The sequence below is a fragment of the Diceros bicornis genome, chromosome 2 (genome assembly GCF_020826845.1).
Source record: "Diceros bicornis minor isolate mBicDic1 chromosome 2, mDicBic1.mat.cur, whole genome shotgun sequence".
Lineage (NCBI taxonomy): Eukaryota > Metazoa > Chordata > Mammalia > Perissodactyla > Rhinocerotidae > Diceros > Diceros bicornis.
Window position 1 is genome coordinate 75,807,756 of NC_080741.1, and position 24,181 is coordinate 75,831,936.

At 37.4% G+C, this 24,181-nt stretch overlaps 1 protein-coding gene across 1 annotated transcript in view; it reads right to left on the reverse strand.

The window, feature by feature from the left end:
* Positions 1-1,344: 1,344 nt before the first annotated feature.
* Positions 1,345-24,181, reverse strand: part of LRRN1 (leucine rich repeat neuronal 1) — a 37,625-nt gene continuing 14,788 nt past the window's right edge. The window contains exon 2 of the mRNA XM_058563481.1: positions 1,345-4,110. Within this exon, the coding sequence (XP_058419464.1) occupies positions 1,682-3,832 (2,151 nt within the window). The 5' untranslated portion in view covers positions 3,833-4,110 and the 3' untranslated portion in view covers positions 1,345-1,681. The remainder of the gene's footprint in view (positions 4,111-24,181) is intronic.

A 24,181-nucleotide genomic window follows, 5' to 3' on the forward strand; every position in this document is an offset into this window, starting at 1 on the left:
TTTTTACAATCTCATTGTTTCTGGTGTGACAGCATGTCCCTGGCAGCAGGTGCCATCTGGTAGGGCCTTTCTTTATTGCTCTGCTTTATCAATCCACATTTTCAAATAGGTCCTTTCTCCTTTAACTGTATCTTTAGCCACCACCTGCCCCCCCGCCCCCACAACACACACACACTTTGTGGAACTGGCCTCCTACCTAAATCTAGCCCCCTCTGTTCTAAATTTTACACACACATTTCCTGGGAAAGACTTAATTCTGCAAAACTGACTATATATATTATTTAGATGAGAAATGCCAATTGTACAGAAGTTGTTCTGTTTTCTATTAATCATTTACTTGTCTCAGCAGATATCTCCATACTGATATATGGAGTAATATGGATCGAAGGATATAGACAGCTGTTAAAAAATAACATGTAATACATTTTGGAATACTACATAGCTCTATGTTTTAGACTTTGATCGCAAGTGTGGATACTACTAAAAAAAATCAGATTTTAACAAAACTCTTACAGAAAAGGAATATGACATATCCAATGTATGTGTGTATGTGTGTATGTATCTATATTTTACCATATTTAGTTATGCACGGGATACAGTAATATACCTTTTTTCTTCATATGAACGTTTTCCTCCATTAAGTTCTGGTCAGTAATATTTAAAATACAGAAGTCTTATTCATTAAAAGATCTTCATTAAAATAGATAGTTCTTCCCTTAGAAAAAGAATTCAAAACTTTTTAGGGCCTAGTTTTAAAAAGCAACATGCTGTAGCTGATTTATTTTAGTGGTTTTTTTTTAGGGATGTGAAAACTATCACCACTGCAACTAGTAAGAACTATAAATGATACATTATTGCAAGTGTTCTAAAAAATCAGAACAAAACTAATTTATTATAGTTCTGTCTTCATTATACACCACATGTTGGTGAGTTAAACACAACAAAATTATTATCTTTTCTTTTAAAAGTGTCTACTAAAGATAAAAAGAATAAGGTAACAATTAACGTAGTTTGTTACATTAAAAAATCTGATATACATATTTCTATTGCCTGTTAGCTTGTTCTAAGCCTCTTTAACTATTACAAAAAAAGAAAAGTCATTGTTCAAAGGCAAACATTCAATTCAGTTGATACAACATTACAGTACAGTCAACTAACATCATTCAATGAAGGTAACAAGTCTAGCCTTAGCTTCTTGAGTTAAAAGTCTGTAGACCAGATTGCTACAAAAGGTTCAATGCTGCTTCACAACTGTGTTAGCTTTTTGGAGAACATGGTACTTTCTACTGATGGCTTCAGAAGAAGGGGTCATGCTACTGGTAAAAGCACAGGGGAACCCCAACCTGTCATTAATCATTTTATTGAGCACTGTAGTTAGAACAGCATTATTGAATTTAGCACAACTAAAACAAAATAATAATAATAATAATAATAATAATAATAATCATAATAATGATAAGAATAAAAACCACACACAAACTGGAAGCCTAGAGATGCTGCCAGTCTTGTCAAACCCTTGCGATACGCTATACTAAAAAAATTTGAAATATCCACCCATGCTCTCCACTCTGCCACAAACTAGCAAAGTCAAAAATACAAAAGTCTTCAACTTGTTACTTTTGCAGAATAAAGCAAAAACGTCTTTGTGCTCCTTACTACCAGAAGCAAAATATCCACTGAGTTACCACATGTAATAGCTTCTGGATGTGTCAACCTGGGTTGGCTTGGTGTCTGCAGAACCATCTTTGTCTTTCTCGCTGTCACCTTCCCAGAGGTTAATGAGTGGTGGGTATAGCTCATTTAGTGGGATTGAAGAGGTCTTTTGCATATACTTTTTTAATGAATGGTGGTAGCTTTTTCTCTTAAATCTTTTGGCAATGTACACAGCAATGGACACAAGACTAATGACGGCAAACATGGACCCCATTACTGCAGCAAGGGCTGTACTGGTTTCTTGATCAGAAATGTCCAGTGCGAAGGCAGCATTTTTGGTTGTGACATTAACACATGACTTTTGAGTCTGCTGATGAATATTGGACACTGTGAGACACACTTCATAATCTGTGGAAGGCTGCAGATGTGTTAGGTTGTACTCGTGAACATCTACTGGGACCCTGGCAGTATATGTTATGTGGGGGTTGTCAATCTTCATGGTAGCAGATGACCATTTTAAGTTTGATGTCATGACATTGGAATTAACTTTCCAGGACACTAAAATGGAATGAGATTCTGTCTGCTTGACATATATTTTCAGCACCTGGGTACCATCCAGAAGGGTTCCATTAACCTTAATTGTCACCACGCGAGTGTCTGCACCTTCGACATTCTGGGCAACACAGGTGTACCTTCCTGAGTCTTCAATTTGTATGTTAGCTATTTCCAAGGTACCTTCACTACTTAGCTTGTATTTATCTGCAACGGTTTCTACAGTTATCTTATTTCCAAGGGGAGTGACCCAGTAAATTTCAGGTTCTGGCTCAGCCATCGCCCGACAGTCTAGGAAAACTGTTGTGCCAATATCCATGTTTAAATGATTTGGGAATGTGTCATGAGATATCATTGGGAGGCACTGTTCACTTGAATCCTGGATTAAAACTTCTTTCACCTGCTGCCCTCTATATTCGGGCGGCATGGCACAGAACATGGATAAGGGCTCCATGAAGCGGATGTTTGTCTTGTTGGAGTTAATCCAGTGGATGACACAGTCACATCTCAGGGGATTGCTATGGATGCTGATCTCACGCAGATTGGGAAGGGATTCTACCGTCTTTTGATAAATGGCATTCAAGGCATTGTTGTTCAACATCAAGCTTTCCAGGGCAGGAACACTTCGAAAAGCTAAGCGGTGGATGTAGGATAATTTGGGGTTATTGGTGGCTTCTAGCTTTGTGAGTTCAGGCAAGTTATCCAGGGCATAGCGGTCCACGGAGACGAGATCCCCCATATTGTTGATTCCCAGTTCTTTTAACCGAAGCATATTTTTGAAGTCTCCTTCTTGGATTTTGTGGATGGGGTTTTTGTTGAGGTCTAAGAATTTCAAATTTGGAACTTTTTGCAGAGCAAGTTGAGGGACTTGGATCAGTTTGTTATCATAAAATGACAGACTCTCGAGGCTATCCAAGCCCACCAAGGCATTTCCAGGAACATCAGTGAGATACATTCCTGCCAAAACCAAGCTTCTCAAATTTGAGAGGGATTTGAAGTTCATATCCAGAATTCCAATCACAGGATTTTCCCCAATCATGAGAATTTCCAGGTTGGGTGTTGAATCAAACCAGCGGCTATCAATAACTTTCAATTTGTTAGAGTTCAGGTGGAGCCTTAAAAGATTTTTTAAGCCTGAAAAAGCATTAGCAGAAATAGTGCTAATCTGGTTATGGTTGATGTAGAGTTCTTGAAGGTTGCTGAGATCTTGCAGACAGTAATCAGTCATTTCCGTAATCTGATTTTCCTCCAAATGTAGAGTAGTGAGCTGGGTCAGGTTTGCCAGCCCTACCTCCTTAATATTTGTAAAGTTGTTTTGGGAGAAATCTAGCTCAGTTAAGTTGAAAAGCTGCTGAAGCTCATCCACGGTCTTGGCGATGTTATTGCTCTGTAGGAGAAGCACTTGTGTATCACTGGAAAGGTTGCTGGGAATCCTTGTTAAGCGGAGATCATTGCAATCAACAGTGGTGGCTTCTCTGTATGTTGACTGTGGGGTAAACCAGGGCCTAATTTCACATACACAAAGTTGTGGACACTCAGTATTTTGTAGCGAAGATCCAGTTAATGAAGTCATTAGCAAGCCCAGCACCAATTGGCAAGCTGCTAAAACAAAGCTCATCCTAGCCATGCTGGCTTGCTGAAAAAGCTCAACCCCTAACGCGCGTAAATTTTAACAACAGGTGAACACTATATAGTGATATGTAGCACAGCAAGCAGAAAATGTAAACATTCAAGCAAAGTCTCAGTTGAGATGTGTAGAATTCCAGAGTCCAAAGGGATGGTCTTCTGGAGTTTTCAAAAGGCAGGAAGCAATTTGCAGTCTTTTATCTGTGTCTCTCAATTCCAGGCATGCCCACAGCTCTGTGGCATAAGTTACTTCAGCCAAATCAAAGTCTGGAGATGTGCCTGAAAATTAGATTAGGACAGATGTTATGTTTATTCTCCATAGTTTCTACATAATAGCCTTTCTTTTGTCTACTAAAAAGGCATAATCACTTACAAATCTAATAACAGAACGTTCAAAATAATTAAGAAAGCTTTTACATTGCAAGATTCTTAGTATATTCCACTTACTAAACTAAAACTGGTTACCACTTTTACAATTAAATTGGGACTGCTTGTATTATTGGGTAAAATCATCAAACACACACACATACACTTAATAGGAACACTCAGAAAAACCCACGGATGTCATTCCTTTAAAAACTAAGGTGACTTTAGAAACTACATTATAATTATGGCTCCAAAGAAATCAAAAGGTCAAAAGCAAAACAAGAAAGGCAGTTTATTAAAGACTCAAAGGTCATCTTTAGTTATGTTTAAATTAATACCTCATTTGTTTTCAGCAATTCTGCCTTTTTCAAATGGTATATTCTGTAGACATATCCAGCCAATGCTTTTCTAGCTCAATTATTCTCATACAAAAAGTTAATTTAACACAACTACAAAAGGAAAATACCAGTTTTTCGTATATTCTAATAGCCACAACTGATCTTAACTGAATAAAACAGTAAAAGGACTCTATTCTGTCATACCACTGGTCTTCATTAAAAACACAAACATATTTATACATGTCTATACATCTCATGTATAATTTCATCAATCACATGGGAATGCCACTGGCCACTTAGTAGCTATAGACCGTGGATATAGTGGATATGTTATTTAACCTCTTGAAGCCTCATCTTCTTCAACTATAAAATAGGGTTGGTCGTAAAAGTACCTCTCTCTCATAGGATTATTGAGACAATTAAAGGAATCTATGTAAGGCTCTTAGTGTAGTGCCTGCCAGATATTAAAGCTTGTAGAGTTAATTATATTTATTATTATCTTATTATATCTCTCATCTATTTTAGTTTTAGCTAAATAGTGCTTGTTGGAGGACAAGTAAAAGAAGGAAAGCTGGGATATTTGATTTTATTTAGCCATCATCTACTGGTTTTAATAAGGTCTTCTGAGATCAAATACATATTGCTCACCTGCTTGTAAAAATATTAGTAGTTAATGGTTCTAGTTTTCTGGATTCCAATCAGGTGTAAAAAGCCATTATGGATCCAGTGTCTGGCTTGCTTTCCCACGACTAGGCCAGTTACTTGCTAAGGTATTAAAAGTAGAGTTTTTATGTTTCCTTACATTTGTCTTTCTGTAATGAACTTCAGCTTTGAGTATTGAAGGAATTTCAGAGACTAGTATTTTCTTTATTCTCTTAAGATTACTGTCAGGATTCAATAAAATAGAGCACATAATGTGCTTGAAGCCTAGAGTTCAACACATAGCAAGCTTTCAATTCATATTAGCTGCTATTATTATCTTTTTACTTTGCAAACATAGTTATCCTCGTGGTTGACCAAGAAGTATAATAATACAAATAGCCAGTCCTAAAAGTTCTGTACTTGTCATATTTTAGTAGAAAGAAAGAAAGAAAGAAAAGTCCTACATTTTTTGTTGTTGTTGTTTTATAAAACATGCAAACCAAGATACTGGTTTAACAAGATGGAATTTTTAAAAATCATCCAATCCAGATCTGGCAAGTTGGAGGTAGGGGAAGGAAATGAATGTGTTGCATAATGATGGATACTTGCTATTCTCTGTGGGGAAGAAACACATTGGCATTCTCCTCCCCCTAATCTGGTTACTTTACCATATATCATGTATGTGCAAAACTTTTCAATATTATAAAACTACCTGATTCTGACTTTTATCAGGACATTACATAAAATGAAAACATACCTCAGAGAATAACATTTTCCAAATATTATTACCTCCACCAATTTCTTCTATGCTTTTTGTTTCCATTTAAAGTAATCCTAAAAACAGGTGCAATGACCACAATACATGTTAAGAAAATTCCTGCCACACAGGAATTTGAATTATTCCTTATTCATAATTCAAAATAGAAAACCAAAAGAATAAATCTGCCCTTCATAACCCTGAGATGGAATTGCAACTAATTTTTTTTGTTTTGACTGAATTTAAGGAAACATAGCAAGAAGTAAAATATGCATTAAAGTTGTGTGAGACTCCCAAAACAATCTGTTACCATTGAAAAATATCTTTTATGGGGCTATACTTTGAATATTGTCACGAGTCATGCCTCTATTTTAGTTTAAATTATATGATTTGAGATAACTGTATTGCAATACTCAAATTTCTCTTTGATACATACACACACCTCTTTAAACCAACCACCAACAAGCCACACAAGCTCAGAATGCCAGATATCATATCAAACACAGAGGGAAGACATTTTCCTCTCCCCTGTCTGCACTTGGTTCCTTTGCCAGCAGAGAAATGAAACTTCCTTAACACAAAACAAGATGTTTAAGATGTTTCTATTTGTATACCATTCTAAATTCTCTTTAATGTATTTCCCCAGCCTAATTTTTGAACACGACATTATATATAGAACAAAGCTTCATAGAGTAAAACCATTTTATACATATAAAACAGAAGGCATGTCTCAGGAGCTAGTCACTAACAGTGTTTAAAGGTAAATCCATTTTCACAACAAGAGAAGAAAACTACAGACCAATATCCCTGATGAATCTTGATGCAAAAATCCTCAACAAAATACTAGCAAACTAAACTCAACAGTACGTTAAATGATTATACACCATGACTAAGTTGGATTTATACCTAGAATTGCAAGTATGGTTCAATGTATGAAAATCAATCAGTGTAATACACCATATTAACAGAATGCATGACAAAATCCACATGATCATCTCAGTTGGTGCAGAAAATGCATTTGACAAAATTCAACACCCTTTCATGATAAACTAGGAATAAACTAGGAATAAAAGGAAACTGTCTCAACATAATAAAAGCCATATATGAAAATCCCACTGCTGGGGCTGGCCCCGTGGCTTGGTGGTTAAGTGCGCATGCTCCACTACTGGCAGCCTGGGTTTGGATCCCGGGCATTCACCGACGCACTGCTTGTCCGGCCGTGCTGAGGCGGCATCCCACATACAGCAACTAGAAGGATGTGCAACTATGATATACAACTATCTACCGGAGCTTTGGGGAGAAAAAGGGACAAAAAAGGAGGAGGATTGGCAATAGATGTTAGCTTAGGGCCAGTCTTCCTCAGCAAAAAAGAGGAGGACTGGCATGGATGTTAGCTCAGGGCTGATCTTCTGCACACACACACAAAAAAAGCCCACTGCTAAAATCATATTTAATGGTGAAAGAGTGTAAGCTTTTCCTTTAACATCAGGAACAAGGCAAGGATGACCACTTTTGCCACTTCTATTCAACTTAGTACTAGAAGTCCTAGCCAGAGCAATTAGACAAGAAAAAGAAATAAAAGGCATCCAATTGGAAAGGAAGAATTAAAATTGTCAGTTTGCAGATGATATGATCTTATATGTAGGAAACTGTAAAGATGCCAAAAAAATCCCCGAACTGTTAAAACTAATAAACAATTTCAGTAAAGTTGCAGAACACAAAATACATAAAATCCAGTTGTGTTTCTATACACTAAAAATGGCCAATCCTAAAATTAAATTTAGAAAATAATCTGACTTACAATAGCATGAAAAAGAATAAAACACTTAGGAATTAAGCAAGAAGGTGAAAGACCTGTACACTGAAAACTACAAAACACTGCTAAAAGAAATAAAATATGTAAATAAATGGAAAGACATCCCATGATCATGGATTGGAAGACTTAATATTGTTAAAATGTCCATACTACCAAAAGTTATCTACAGATTCAATGCAATTCGTATCAAAATCTCATGGCAATTTTTGCAGAAATAGAGAAAAAAAATCTTAAAGTTGAATCTTAAAATTCATATGGAATCTCAAGGGATCCCAAATAGCCAAAACAATCTTGAAAATGAACAGAGTTGGAAGCCTCACACTTCATGACTTCAAAACACACAACAATGCAACAGTAATCAAGAGGGTATGGTACTGGCATAAAGATAGACATATAGACCAATGGAAGAGAGAGCCCAGAATTAAACTCTTCTGTATATGATCAAATGATCTTTGACAAAATTGCCAAGACTACACAATGAGGAAAGGATAGTCTCTTCAACAAATGGTGTTGGATATCCACAGGCAAAAGAATGAAGTTGGACCCTTACCCTATACCATACACAAAAATTAACTCAAAATGATTAAAGACTTAAATGTAAGACCTAAAACTAGAAAATTCCTAGAAGAAAACATAGGGAAAAAGCTTCAGAACATTGGATTTGGCAATGATTTCTTGGATATGACATCAAAAGCACAGACAACAAAAGCAAAACTAGACAAATGAGACTAAATCAATGTTAAAAACTTCTACATATCAAAGGACACAATCAGAGTGAAAAGACAATCTATAGAATGTGAGAAAATATCTGCAAATCATTTATCTGATAAGGGGCTAATGTCCAGATTATATAAGGAACTCTTACAACTCTACAGCAACAACTGCAACTCAACAAAAAAAAATCTGATTAAAAAATAGGGAAAAGATTGGAATAGACAATTCTCCAAAGAAGATATACAAATGGCCAATAAGTATATGAAAAGATGCTCAACATCACTAATCCTAAGAGAAATACAAATCAAAACCACAATGAGATATCACCTCCTACTCTTAAGGATGGTCACCATCAAAAGAACAGAAAATAAGTGTTGGTGAAGATGTGGAGAAACTGGAACTCTTGTGCAGTATAAGTGGGAATGTAAAATGGTGCATCCATTATGGAAAACAGTATGGACGTTCCTCAAAAAATTAATAATAGAATTAACAGATGATCCAGCAATCCCACTTCTGGGTATATATCCAAAAGAATTCAAAGCAGGATCTCAAAGAGACATTTGCACACCAATGCTTACTGCAGCATGATTCACAATAGTCAAGAGATGGAAGCAACCCATATGTCCATTGATGGAAGAATAGAAAAAGAAAATATGGCATATACATAAAATGGAATATTATGTAGCCTTAAAAAGGAAATCCTATCACAACTACAGTATAGATGAATCTCAAGGACATTTTACTAGATGAAATGAGCCAGTCAGAAAAGGACAAATACTGTATGATTCTACTCATATGAAGTATCTCAAGTAGTCAAAATCATAGAAACAGAAAGTAGAATGGTGGTTGCCAAGGGTTGTGGGAATGGAAGAAGAAGAATTAGTGTTTAATGGGTATAGTGTCAATTTTGCAAGATGAAAAAGCTTGAGAGATCTGTTGCACAACAATGTCAATATATTTAACACTACTGAACTGTATAATTAAAAATGGAAGATGGTAAATTTAATGTTTTTTTAATCATAATAAGAAAAGTAAATCCATTGTAATTCAGGCCAACTTTTATCATATACATACAAATTAATTATCTTAAATTCTAAGACAAACAAAAAATAGCTGGCATAGATTTTTAAAAAGTGAAATTGCTTTGTTCTAGTGCTGACTGGACTAAGTAGGTCAAATGTGAGAAGAAAATGTCCTGCTAATTAGCAGAATGATGTTCCACAAACAAGTCTGGCAGTTTAAAGAAACAATACCTTAAATAACAAACCATGGCTTTAAAGTCCTCAAATTGGCAAGGGACATATTTCAAAGAGATCCACAATTATGTAATTACATTTGATGCTTCTTCCAATAAGAAATGTTTGGAACACTCTGCTCTGAATATAAAATTCCAGAGGAAAGGGACTGCATGGTCATCACCATCAGTGAATTGGCACTGACCTCCATTTTCCCATGGAATTATGTCAGATGGGATGTTTAACAAAATCACAATATTTGGTAGGACTTTGGGCCAGGATCCTTATGCATTAAGTTCTTAAGGAGTTGGGCGAAAGAAATAAGCAGTCACAAGAACATGATGGTTATGTGAATTCTATTTATACTAAAAATCAGATAGCTCAGCTTATAGAACGAATTCTGTCCTGAGGGATCAAATGATCCATATTCAGATTCTGACTTCTTCACTTATTAGATGTGTTACTTTGTACAAACTATGTAAATTCTCTGTCTCAGTTTCCATAGCTAAAATTAAGGCTAATTATATATACTTCGTATATGAAAATTGTGATAACTAAATAAAATAATCTATGTGAAGGTGTTCAGCCCAGAACCTGGGAAAGAATCCAGCACAGAGCCCTCGAATATGTATTTGAATTTCTGGAACCTCATCAAGTTTGCCATTAAATTTCACACTCACCCTGTAGGGCTATTGTGAGGTAGTGAATAAGAAAATCTCTTTTAAGACCCTTGGGCATGATAGCTGTTTAGAAAAAAATCATCATTATTATTTTTTACCATTTCCATTATATTTTCAACCAGTGTTATTGGAATTAAGTGTTAAAAGTCCAGAGGCCAAATATTGCAGTAGGGCTAAATTAAAATGCTATGCGGGCAAGAAAATTATGAAATACAAATCTCCAACCTGGAAATTAACATCATCTGATAGACATTGTAGTTATAGCAATGAAGAACTAAAATTCTGATTCCCAAAATATGAAGAAAAATGCCTTCTTAGGACATGTGCTTTTATGCATACTTTCTTTGGTAGCCAAATTCACACCATGTACATAATGTTTAGAAAAATCATTCTTTTAGCTCTATTGGTCCCCCATATAGATCCAGGGCTAACGTGGCAGTCAAATTTTCTTATTTTCTTTTGGGAATGGCTTGAATGATGGGGAAATGAGATTTTCATTCAAGTAAGCTTTCCTTTTGGTTAAAAAATGCATTGTCTCAATATAATCCCAATACAAATTCTCCCTCTAGCCACTCTCATGGCGGGGGGGGGGGGGGGGGGGGGGGGGGTGAAGAGGAAGGACAAGGTGGAGCCAGACAGCACTCTATGGATTGACCTCCCAGAGGGTGTTCCCTTGTGCCTCAAGGCCACCCTGACTTCGGCTGCAGGTACTGGCTGATTGTTAGACTCCCAAGGGCTATAAGCTTTTTGAAACAAGAGTTTAGTATCGAGTTAAGAGTATGGCTTCTAGACAAACAGACGTGGTGTCAAATTCAGTTCTCTGACCTTGGGCAAAATTATCGAAGCTTTTTTTCTGAGTCTGTTTCCTTTTTTTAGAAAATGGAGAGCATAAATCCTATTTTGCAAGGGTGGTGAGAGAATTAGACTGAGATGTTAAATGTAAAGCTTTTGGCAAAGGGCCTGGCACATAGCAAGTGCCCAGTAGATGTTAGCTATTATTATTTACAAGTTTGATGTCTCATATTGGATCTGAGTCTTTTTATGGGTGTTGAGGATGAAAGGAAGGAGTGGGTAGTTGAAATCAGTAGAGGGTGTCTTTTGTGGTATTAGCAACTACAAGTTCTGAAAAAGGCCTGGCCAGAAGCCTTCTAACAATGTAGATGGCTAGTGCAGGTAGAGCCAGAGAGAGATATTACAGCAAATTCTTTATGGAGGGTATATTTTATTTCCCTTGGGAAGGAAGAAAGGTCTTGCAAGTACATTCTGGATGCTGAATTTGCATCAACTATTTTTAAAGGCATTAGTTTCTTGGACTTTTGTCTGGCCCCTGACCCTTTCTGACTCTTAGATTTCTTTCTCCAACCATTTTCCAAAATTGTGTTCCTTGTTCACACATTATCCAAAGCGAAAACACTCTGTCGTGTGTGTTAGTGATTGCAGATGGAGGGTGCATATGGGAGGAAGAACTATAACACTCTCCATGATGTGTTAAGGAAACAATGAAGTGTATCCCCTTGCAAGAACATAATGGAGCTTGCTGAGGCTCTTTTGCATAAGGAACTGTTCCTGAGACCCCACATGACTCATCAGCAAGCAGTGCAGCAACCTGCCTGAGCGGCCCACCCACAGAATGAGGGCGGGAAAGGGACTCTTAATTTTGGCTTCACCACAAACTTCCGAGGTGACCTTGAGCAAGTCTAGTAAATTCACGTCCTATTTTATTTATCTTAGACTAAGTAGGTTGAGAGGAAAGGTGGTCATAGCTGCCCAAGCCAAAAGGAACTTCAAGAAGTTATCTTAACCCATTCTCCTGGTGTCATGAAAAACCATACTTCTAGCCGTTTTCAGAGAGGCAATCCTTCTTCTTCCCTCCTTCCTCCTCCTTCTTACCTCCCTCTCCACTCCCTCCTTTCCTCCCTCTCCCTTTTTTGTTATTAAATTGTCGTGAGGGCATGGAGTTTGATTTTGCCAAAGACCTCAAATTCCAATGCCTTCAGGGCCTAGGTAGTGAAGTGAGTCTAACACAGTCATGTAAAAAGCTGGAGTGTGCGTGCACTCCAAAAGGTATTCAAAAATGTTTTCCACTGTGCAGGCCAAACAAAACCCATCTGCTTTCTAAGGCCTTTTATGGCCAGTTTGCAACCTCTAAATAAGTATGATAATAATATCACCTATAATGCTCAGCTAATGGGAGTATTTGATAACTAGATGATTAGACATAAATTTTAAAATATTATTGGCAACTACTGCATATGTGAAAACCTATAATTAGAAACTCAGTGTATTATAGTGTGAATCTGCTCTGAAAACTTTAGTGCTTTTTTAGAAAGCATTACATTTATAAAAATTCATTTTACACTCTTTTGTTTTGCAAGACCTACTTTTAAAGGCAGGCAGAACCTTAGAGATCCCCTAGGTGATCCAAGATGACCCAGTTAGCTGGCAGAACAACAAAATAAAACCCAAATGCCTTGATCTCCAATTCAGCATTTCCTAATTTTGACCACTTTAAATTTCTGTGTTGGTTTTCCTGGTTCCCAGGGAAAAATTTGATTGTCCTCTCCCTAATTTTATCTTCTTCTTCTCCTTTTTCTTCTTCTATTTGTTATTATTAATTAATAAAGTCTCAAAAATTCTCGGGTATGCTTGGGTGGTATAAATGCACTAGTGTGCACAGAAGAGGATGGACACAAGTGATCTTTTGATTCCCCCTCATTTTCTTCCTCTTTGGGGCCAGGGCAAATCCATCTCACTGCAGGTGCAGTCTCGGCCAACATCTCTGGGAAAAGCCCAAAGGCGCAGCTGGTCTCCAAGCTGAGCATAAAAGCTGGGGTCACAATTCATTCAGCTCCTGAGAGGAACTGGGCATGGACAGCACATTAGTCCTTGCAAGAGTGTTGGCCAGGCATGGTAAACAGGGCAGGGCTGGACTGGATAGACTGAAGAATTACAAAAGAAAACTTAAAAAAGAAAGAAAGAAAATTGAAAAGCCAAAAGCCCAAACAGAGCCAGCTGGTGTGAATCCAAAACCAAGTAGGTGGCTTGGCAGAGTCGGGAAAGGTGCTTGTGGAAAAGCCCTGGGGAATAACATCTACTTCAGATTCTGATTTGGCTTTAACTGATCAAAGGCAAGCAAGCTTGCCTCTGTGAGATATGAAAAACACAAACTGTGAAAGTTGGATAAGGTCTTGGAGATCACCTGGCACATCAAAAACAACCTCTCATTTTACAGAGGACAACACCTCAGAGAGGTGAGGCCATATATTTGGAGGCTAACCTTGACTCCATTCCTACTCTCCAAACACATGATCCTTTACTCTACACAACCTGGCACAGCTTCACTTAGTTAGTCTAGGCTGAGTTAAAATTTGTATTTTTGATCATTTGGGCAGGGTCTAAAACTCTTTGAAGGATGTTGCCCTCTAGCACTCCATCAATCAGTTACCATTTATTAGAAGCACAGGAAAACATCATTCAATTTAGGGAGAGTGCAGTGGCTTGTTTTCTTTAATAACCTCCATCCTGACCTTTGCTTAGGCAGATCAGGGATAGGGTGGACAGCTCAATCAATCATGCTGATGGTCAACTTATTCTAAAAAATTAAGTCAGGTCAGCTAAACAATGTTCATTGATTTTTTTTTTTTTAACATGGCAATGAATTGATCATAGTGGTTGATCTGTTCTACATAAGCACGGCCAAACTGCAAGTTTAATTTGTAAAATGCATAAATTAAATTTCTCCTAATTTGATGATGAAGTGTGTTGCAAACTGCATAAGGGCATAGAAATTCAAATGTAAGAAGTGTAAAGTGGATTTGAAAAATGAGTAGGAGTTGGAAGCAGGCATTCAAGATAGGAGAGACCTCATGAATAATATAATAATAATATGAATATAGCAAACTTTACTACTAGACTTACTTTAATAAAAGACTTACTATGTATTAACCACTATAGTGAGCGACTTACATGTGTATAGTATAAAGTCTGATCATTCCTATTTTTCAAGAAGAAGTTGTCACTTGTTCAAGATATCAAGTGAGAGGATGGTCAAGGAAATAGGGCCCATGCCCTAATGCTATCTAGCTCTGAATCCTACCTGGTTTGCAGATAGTTTGAGAAGCAGTGTGGTACAGAGACTGGAGCATTGGACCAACAGTTAGGGGACTCGAGTCCTAATCTTTGGTTTTGCCTCCAACTCAGATCATGCTGGCCATCTTCCCTGCCTGTAAGTGATGAGGTTGGGCTAAATTTAGACAACATCTTATGGCTCCTCAAGCTCCAGGATTTTAGATATTTAATGCTTCTTTTCTGGGTTGCTACTCTTGAAGGCACTCAGGTAAGCAGCACTCCTTATGACTGGGAGCAAAGCACTTGGTTCTGGTTTAAGAGAAACTGTGTTTAGTACTTTTTTTTTGTGAGGAAGATCAGCCCTGAGCTAACATCTGCCAATCCTCCTCTTTTTGCTGAGGAGGACTGGCCCCGGGCTAACATGTGTGCCCATCTTCCTCCACTTTATATGGGACGCCGCCACAGCATGGCTTGACAAGTGATGCAATGGTGTGTGCCCGGGATCTGAACCCCTACGCCACCAGGCTGGCCCCTGTTTAGTATTTTTTTTAAAAAAAAAGAAAGGCATGGTCTTAAGAGGCAGACAGAGCTAAATCCATATCCTGGCACTACCTATGGTGCCTTGGACAAATTAGTCCACCTCTCTGGGCCTTGGTTTCCTCATCTGTTAGAAGGAGATAGTTATATATCTGCATCATGTGGGTGCCTGAAGATTGTCTCTCAGGTCATGAGAGAACCTGTCTTAAGCAGTGCCTGCTACATAGTAGAATCTCAACCATCATAAATTTCCTTTTGAAGTTCTCAACTTAGAAAATTAGAATTGAGTGCTGAAAACCTAAGTTAATATTTACTCTTCCAATAAGGAAATTAATGCACTTCCTGAAAATTATCTGGAACAGATTTCTTTTCTTTCTTTCTTTTTTTTAAAAACTCAATCCTTATTTGCTGCTTTATTTTTTCCTCACAACATCTCTGGGAGGTAAGCTGTATGATCATCCCTTTTCACACTGAGGAAACCGATGCCCAAGACACACAGCTAGAAAGTGATGGAGCAGGATTCAAACTGAGACAGCCTGGCTCCAAAGCCCATGCCCTAAACACCACCTCCCACATGCTACATTATCATCCCAATGAACACCCAATTTGGAATTGGATGAATGGGGCTGTCCATGAAGTATCAGAAGTATAGATGGAGAGGGAACTTGCTGGGAGTATTTACAGCTCTTGAAGGCAATAGAGATTCTTCCCAAATGACTGGAGCTCAACAAATCATAGTGAAGATCTAGGGATGGTTCATCTCTTTGCCAAATAGCTTGGGTACCACTGAGACATCCTCTATTCTTTGGGTAAGGACAGATTTCTAGAATACTAGAAAGAATTTTAAGCAAAGGCACAGGAATATTTCTGCAGTTTGGTTTGCATTGAATCTTATGGGATAATCTGGTAGGTCTCAAGATTTTTATTTTATTTTATTTTAATATGATATACAGGTATATAAGCAGGTGTACTTTTCCCTCAGACCAAACAATGGGCAGGACTCAGACAAGGCTCAACCTGAAAACTCCCCAAGTATCACATGACTGCCTTTAAAATTCAATCCCCTCTTTCCCAGCCCATTTCTAGAATGTACTTTCAAAGGCTATGTCACCTTTGGAAGTAAGAAAAAAGTCACACATTTATTTTAACGAGACAATGCTAATTAAATCTTTGCATGCTAGTTACTTAGGATTTCAATTTTGTAATTTGATGGTAAGTCTCTTGAAAGGATTCTCCTTTGCAAGCACTATATTAAAAAGTGCATACCTCTCTACACTAAGAGAGGTGGAATGACACCCAAAGCATTTCCATTCCTAATTGTCTTGGAAAGAAGTGTTCCAAATGAGTTAGATCCTTAAAGGAGTTACAGCTCAAACAAACAAAGAATAAACAAGAGACGGGCATTTACCAACACATTTACATATCGATCTTAGTTACTCTGGAGGCAAAGATATAAACCATAAGCAAACAGAATTAAATTGTTAGCCCAAGAAAGACAGGAAGCATCCTTTCCCAACTGAAGTATTTTCTATCCTTATAGACACTTGTCATTTTTTATATCTATGTTCATTGCAGGGTCGTTTTGGCTGAGTAGTAGTCATAATAATAACAGCAGTTAGTACTTACCAATAGCAGTTAGCTCTTACCATGCAACATGCACTGCACTAAGCACTTGACGTAAATTTTTATTTAATACTTACAACCCTATAAGGTGGGAACCATTATTTTTCCTATTTTTATGGATGAAATGGAGACAAAAAATGAAACATCCAGGCCAAAGTCTTTCGAGTCAGTACAGTGGAGAGGTTCTATGTGAATCCAGGCATCTGAGGCCAGAGCCCAAATCATACTCCTCTGCTGTCTCAACCTGTCTGTGCAGGGGGAGTCCTTGCCAATACTTTAATCTGCCAGGACTACACTGAGTCTCCCCCCGGGCAGGGATCTTGTTTCTGTCTTGGTCACAATGAGTCATCCAGGGCCAGGCACTGGCCTGGCATCTACACAGTGGGCACTCAATAAATAAATAAAATAACTGTCTGAATCAATTAAAATGTGCTTTTTAGGTGTCCAAATATGACGCCATATTAAGCTTGCAAATATTCACAGTCCTGCTGGGTCTCTTCTACATTTGGGCTGATACAAACCCTGTGCTTTTAAAAGAAGTATTCTTATTTAAAAAAGAAAAAAAACTTGCAAATCAGCACATATCTGCTCCCCATCTATCCTAATGCTTGTGATTTAGGAAAAACCTGCTCTCTGATTTATCCTTTTCTCCAGATCTTGATGAAATCTGGACTCAGTCTAAATGCAAAAGAGGTCCAATAAACTGGTGCCTAATTTAATTAGATTAACTTAATTAAACAAATACTCCTTGGGTGTTTACTGTGTCACAGGGCAGAAAGACCAGACTCTGCCCTTACAGAGTTTATAATCCTATGGGGAGAGAATAAGACAAATACACAGGTGACACTGTAAAAGAAGATACATGTCAAAAGGGAGGAATGAGTGAGTAGATATGTGGATCCTTGGGAAGGAGAGATGAGTTGCCTCCATGTGATGGCTCCATCAGCCCTGTCCAATACAATTCTCTGTGATGACAGAAATGTTCTATGTTGGCAACTGCTCCATAGAGTAGCCACTGAGTATCTGAAACGTGGCTGGTGTAAATGAGAAATGGAATTTAAAATTTTATTTTAATTTGTTTCAATTACATTTAAATAGCCAGATGTGGCCAACAGCTACCATATTGGGCAGCGCAGCCCTAGATCCCCAAACCTACCTGTTCATTAACCCAGGAAGCTTTTTAAGAATGCAGATTCTCATGTCTTATGGAGATTTTGATGACATAAGTCTGTAAAAAAAAATATATATATATGTGTGTGTGTGTGTGTATATATATATACACACACATTTTTTTTTTTTTAAAGCTCCACAGAGGGCTCTAATGCAGACCAAATTTAAACACTCCAGCTTTAGGCTGTCCTGGCTCAGCTATGCCCCCCACCCCATTACAGGTGCAGAGAGTCTGGCAAGCACACTGGCCTGGGCCTAGTAATTGCAAAGACGTGGCTTGACCTGGCTTTCCTCTAAGCCACTCTGTTTCCTTCCTCTACCCACTCATCCTAGTGTTCTCAGAGGTAACCCAAACTCCAAGCTAACATATAATTGAGGTCCAAGGTTATGTTTTATTCATCTTGGTAGATACTGTGCCTAACACAGTGCCTGGCCTATGAGTGTTCAGTGAACGTTGGTGGAAACAACCAAGGTATGTCACAAGATACACTGTAGAGTCTTCCACCTATGGGGCTGCTGCACCAGAGGACAAAGGCCACCTCAAACAGGTGTATAGACAATGGAGTGCAAAAAAGCAAACACAAGAAAGCCAATGCACTCTTAAAAAGGTTCATAATTTGAATCCAGACAGGAAATTCAAAAAATTCAAAAAAGAATTCTTTTGTCCAGAATCTCAGGATGAGGCAAGCAAAAGTTTTCATCAGAATAGAGCTCTTGTGTTCAAACCAAGTATCAGTGTGCACCACTGTTCTCCTCACTACTGTCTTTGAAAGTAATAGTTGGCAAAGAACATTTTGCATAGAAAATGACCTAAACAAAAAATGTTTAACTCTGTACCAAATGTCATGACTTTTAGCATATTTCCTAAAGGAAAGGCTGATTGATTATCTGAAACTTTTTAGAAATTAAGAATTTTTGATGGCAAGTTTGCTACACAATACTTAGTAGAGTGCTGAGCAGAGTGGGCACTCAAAAATGATTGTTGAGGGGCTGGCCTGGTGGAGTGGTTAACTTCGTGCGCTCTGCTTCGGCGGCCCAGGGTTCATAGGTTTGGATCCCGGGCATGGACCTACACACCACTCATCAAGCCATGCTGTGATGGCATCACACATACAAAATAGAGGAAGACTGGAACAGATGTTAGCTCCGGGACAATCTTTCTCACCAAAAAAAAAAAAAAAAAAAAAAAAAGGTTGTTGAATGAATAAGCCTTTTTAGGTGATAATGTACTGATCTGTTTTGTGTTTGAGGCATTTTAGTTGCTTCCCATAAAAAAAAAAATTGTCATTTCTGGATCATATCCTTGGGTGAGAAAATTGCAGAAGATACGAGATAAAAATAATTCTAAAAACTGGCAAGGCAAATTCATATTATTGTGAGAAAGGTGGAAATGGTTTTTGAGAACTCAGGAAATTATCTCTATATTTCCCGCTAGAAGAAAAGAGGATGGCAAAACATGACCCCCAAGAAGGCAGCTCTTCTGAATATGAGAATAAACTCAGGCTTAGGAGCCAAAAGATTGAATGAAATCCAGCTCTGCATGCACACATGTCACTTTTCTAGTCCCCAGGTCTTCCTTTGAGAGTAGTGTCTGCGTCCTTTCTTCATGGGGTCGTTAAAAGGCTCAAATGAGTTAACACATAGAAAATTCCTAGGATACTTACCATGAGTCCTATGATCTGGAACAAAGTGCTCATTATGGGTTGAATTGTGTCCTCCCCCCAAAAGACACGTTGAAGTCCTAATCCCCAGGACCTCAGAATGTGACCTTTTTTTGGAAATAGGGTCATTGCAGATGTAATTAGTTAAGGGGAGGTCATACTGGAGTAAGGTGGGCCCTAATACAATGTGACTGGTGTCCTTATAAGAGGGAAGATGATGTGAAGACAGAGACATACAGAGAAGATGGCCTTGAGAAGACAGGGACACAGAGGGAGAACGCCATGTGTCAATGAAGGCAGAGATTGGAGTTACGCAGTTGCAAACCAAGGAACACCCAAGTTTGCCAGAAAACCCCCAGTTGGCTAGGAAGAGGCAAAGAAGGATTCCTCTGCAGCTTTCAGAGGCAGCATGACCCTGCTGATATCTTGATACCTTGATTTCAGACTTCTAGCTTCCAGAACTGTGGAACAATAAATTTCTATTGTTTAAGCCACTCAGTTTTTGGTACTTTGTTACAGCAGTCCTAGGAAACTAATACAGTGCTGTACATGCATTAACTACTTTCCTAATTATTTTCATATGAATGCTTATTTTATTAAATACTTAAGGTGCTAACTCTCCTCACTCTCCTCCTCCCCATTGCATACCTACTACACACAAGAACTGATTATGAAAGGAGGTTGTTTTCTACCGTTACCTGTAAATCTTATGGATAGAGAGCTACCCATTTCTTAATTTTAAAAGCTGTGGTAAATTTGATGAATTTTGCAGCTTCTTCTTCTAGGACCTAGCAAGCAAGACTAATACTTATTCATGAACTATCTCAGCTCTAGGTCAAAATTATTTTTCCTCCGATATTTTGATATAGTTTGAAGAATTCTTGAACCTATGGTCTTTCAAATCCTTTTTAAACCTGATATTCTGTGACAGGCAAAGAAAATAGGACCAGGAAAAAATTTTTTTCTGTTTAAATCGCTTGTAGGATCAAGAAAGTTTGTTTTTTTCTTTCTGTGGAAGAAATGAGCTATTTGCATAGCTGGAATCATAGAGTAGCAATTTAACATTATTGAATTGAGAAACTGACAGAAGGCTAAACAGAACAAAACATGAATCAACAACTGGGCTATTTTTATTGCTCCTTTTTAGTACCAGCAAGTGCGGTGATATAAAAACTACCATGAAATCAATTAATTTTAGTCTTTTTACAAATTATTTTAATTCTCCTCCCATCATATGTCTATATGAAATAATTGCTTTGTAATTACTGACATGATTAAATGTTAAATAAACGCGAAATCTTCAGTTTGGCAGCCTTAATATGCCTAGAAGGCTCAGTTTCATTACTCCTTTTTAAGTACTTCACAGTATATTGCATAATATTTTCACTGCAGACAGAGATTTCACCATGCCATGTTAATAAATGTTGCAGAAGGAGCCAGTTGCTTCAATGGCTCTTGATTATACATTCAAAACTACAGATAGACCAATGAGAAAATAGATTCATCATGGTTGATACTGAAAGTGCCAATATGTTGGCTGCTAATACCAATACCGTAGATTTTTGGATGCTAACCAAGGCAAGCAATTTCATTACTGTATCAGATTTGCTTTTGCTCCCAGACCGAAGTAAAATTTAGTTTGTAATAGTGAAAATAACTTTTCAGAAAATGGCAAACATTTTCACATCTATTTCAGAATATTTATTGCATTTTTCTTTGCTCAAAGAGAGTTCTGTACTTTCTTTTGTTATATTTTTAACCTAATAGTAATCTTTATTAACTGACATTTTAACAAAATTTTTATTAAAAAAAATAAAACATCCAGTATCCTTAAGATAGGAGCCTATACTTTCAGGTCTGATCTGGTGATATTTCTCTCAAGAGTCTGCTTAGAATTTGCCAATTAGAGGATTAAGTGCTGTTTAAACTTTAGACTGAGAAAATGTCAAGAACATATCACTTCCACATTAAGATGTTTCTTTAAAATTTGGAGACTAATATATGGAAATGTACATATCTTTAGCATAAAAGTTCCCGCTACTCAAGGTTAAAGACAGCAGTATTCGGGTGAATGACAGTATTTGCCCTTCGACTTGATAGTCTTCAAGCACATTGTATTTCCACGGAATGCCATTTTTTTAAAGAAGCAAAATAAAGCCATCTGTCCCTGAACTCTTAAAATAAACCTGGTTTCAAGTTCTTTTTCTAAACTATTTTTATATGACGGTTCTAATAAGGGCTTAAAGAAATTGATTTTCTTCATTACTGGAAGCGAATGAATATAGCAGAAAGTATGTCTGCCTGTTTAGACCTTCCCTCTGAAGGCTTGGGGGCTGCAGTGGCTTTCTAAGGAAGAGTCTCACAACAGCCAAAGGACAGAGATGGGGAGCAGGATAAAGAACACGAGGGACAGCACCATGGAAAGTGCTTTACCTACGTTCTCACAGCACTATGGAGGTAGATATGATTATTCTCATTTTACAAATGACCTTAGGGCTCAGAAACTAAGTGACCTGTCAGAATTCCCACAGCTAATTAGTGAAAGAGGTGAGATTAAACCCAAGTTTGCTGCCTTCTGAAGTCAGGGTCCTTTCTATGATACCACCTGCCTCAATTATCTTGTTGGACCTCCAGTAAATATTGTGAGTGCACTGCAGCATTCTCTCAGGTACATAGAAGAAAACTAACTTGTAGTGTAAAACCTTGGTTGACCAGAAGATTGGGCTCAGGGAATGTGCAAATTCAATTTTCTGGGTAGCTGAAGGTTTCCTAGAAAGCTTTTAGTTTCAATCTTTAATATCTACTTTCCTGCCTTTAATAAGGATAGTTCACTTTTTGTTTTTTTTAAAGATATTTTTCTTCAAAGCCCTGATAAAGAACTCATATTGGAATTTTTTTTAAATCTAAAGGCTTGATTATTAACTTATTTTCTTTCAATTTTCCCTTTTCTTCTAAAAGTGGACTGCAGAGGAAAAAAAATTCTAGTTAATTACGATTTCTGGTAATCAGGTTTTTAAATTGTTTTGGTAAATTAAAATCAGGTGAAAGCTACTTCCCTGAATTTGAAAGTTTATTATAGATTCTCCTTGATGCCAGTGTGTTCCCTGATGTTAGTATGCATTTGAAACTAATGGTCCAATACTCAAAGCGCTCAGATCGTTGATGACCTGGATGCCATAAATCCACCAGAGCACATTAATGGGATGGTCCTTAATTACACAGTTTAGGCTTTGTGTAATCAAATGGTGCAAAGGAACAGCTAAGAATATTAAAATGTCAGCAGGCATTATAAATCATAGTGCATTCTATCGTCTCTCTTCAATTTACGTGTTTTAGTAAATTAAAAGTAAAAAGAATAGTTTTAGTTGAATATCCATATTCTCATTCATAACTATTAAAATATAAAATAATCTAATGCTACTATAAGATCATTTTTATTACTTTACCTCCTACTGTGCTAATAGAAACTGTAGTTACTTTTTGAACTTTAAATATAGGAACCATTTTTTTAATGAAGCAAAATTAAAGTTATCTCTTAGAAAGGTTCACTAAATAAAAAGGTTATTTCTCAATAAAATACATTTTAGAAAAAACTGCAGTGCAATCTTACCTATCTAGGACTAACATGTACTTTAAAAGTTTTCTGTAGAGTTTTAGGTTTAAGGGGACACAATTTAAACTGTGGAATGTTCAAATGGTTATAATAGTGAGGAAATGTATTTTAATGGTGGTTTATTACTTCAAATTATATTTAAATGAGGATAATAAAGACATAATTTGAAAACAAGACCAGCAAATGAGAACTATTTTCTTGGAGAATTAAGTAACTCTAAGTAGTAAGCTTCGGCAACTTTTGGCATAAAATGTGGACAGGTAGCTTATTTTTGCTTCAGGGCTTTTAAGTCTCAGAAATCTAACTAGCACTCACATTAGCACTCAAGAAAATTCTGGGTTAAGAAGTATTACCATCAACATGTGGCTAGTAATTCGGTACCATTCCAAAATGCCCACAGGTGTAACAGAAATGAATTGGAATAGTTTTCTGAGCAGCAATTCTGTGTAAGGCACTGGGCAGTGGTGGGGAGTTGGGGTGGGGGGCATCCTAGGTAGAGGGAAAGTTGTTGCAAAGAAGTGCTGTCCTGAGTCAATTGTGAGCCTTTCTTTCCAAATTCAAGTTCACAGACATCATGTATGTAGCTTAAAATTGGTCATGGTGAGCATATTTACACCACAGAAATTGGCAAACACTACAAATCAGAGCTCATCTTTTTGGAGAGCTGGCTGTTAAACATTAACCAGCACACCACTGGTGTAAAGACACCAAAGCAGCAGAACTGGAGTACATGGAATAGGAATTGTTTCATTCTGAGTGTGATGTAAGGTCTGCCAAGATAGGAATGGAAATCAAGACATAAAGTTAGGACGATGCCTGCTATGAGTTTTCTCTCAATTTATTACCCATGTCAGAGACCTAGCAGAAAACAGAGGGTACACTCAAAAGGGAGTGAATAAAGAAAGTCTTCAAAAGAGATCATTTATAAGGCATGGACAAGGTTAAGGTAAACTCACAAAGGATGGTCAAGGACCTCTCAGCTAGCTAATGTAGGAAGCATAACCCAACAGGAAACCAGATGGCAAAAGACCTATTGATACTGTCCATACAAGTCTAATTCCCAGAATACAATAAAGAAGAGAAGGGTAGTGTGGAAATATCCAGCACAATCCCATAGCCAGTGGGGACGA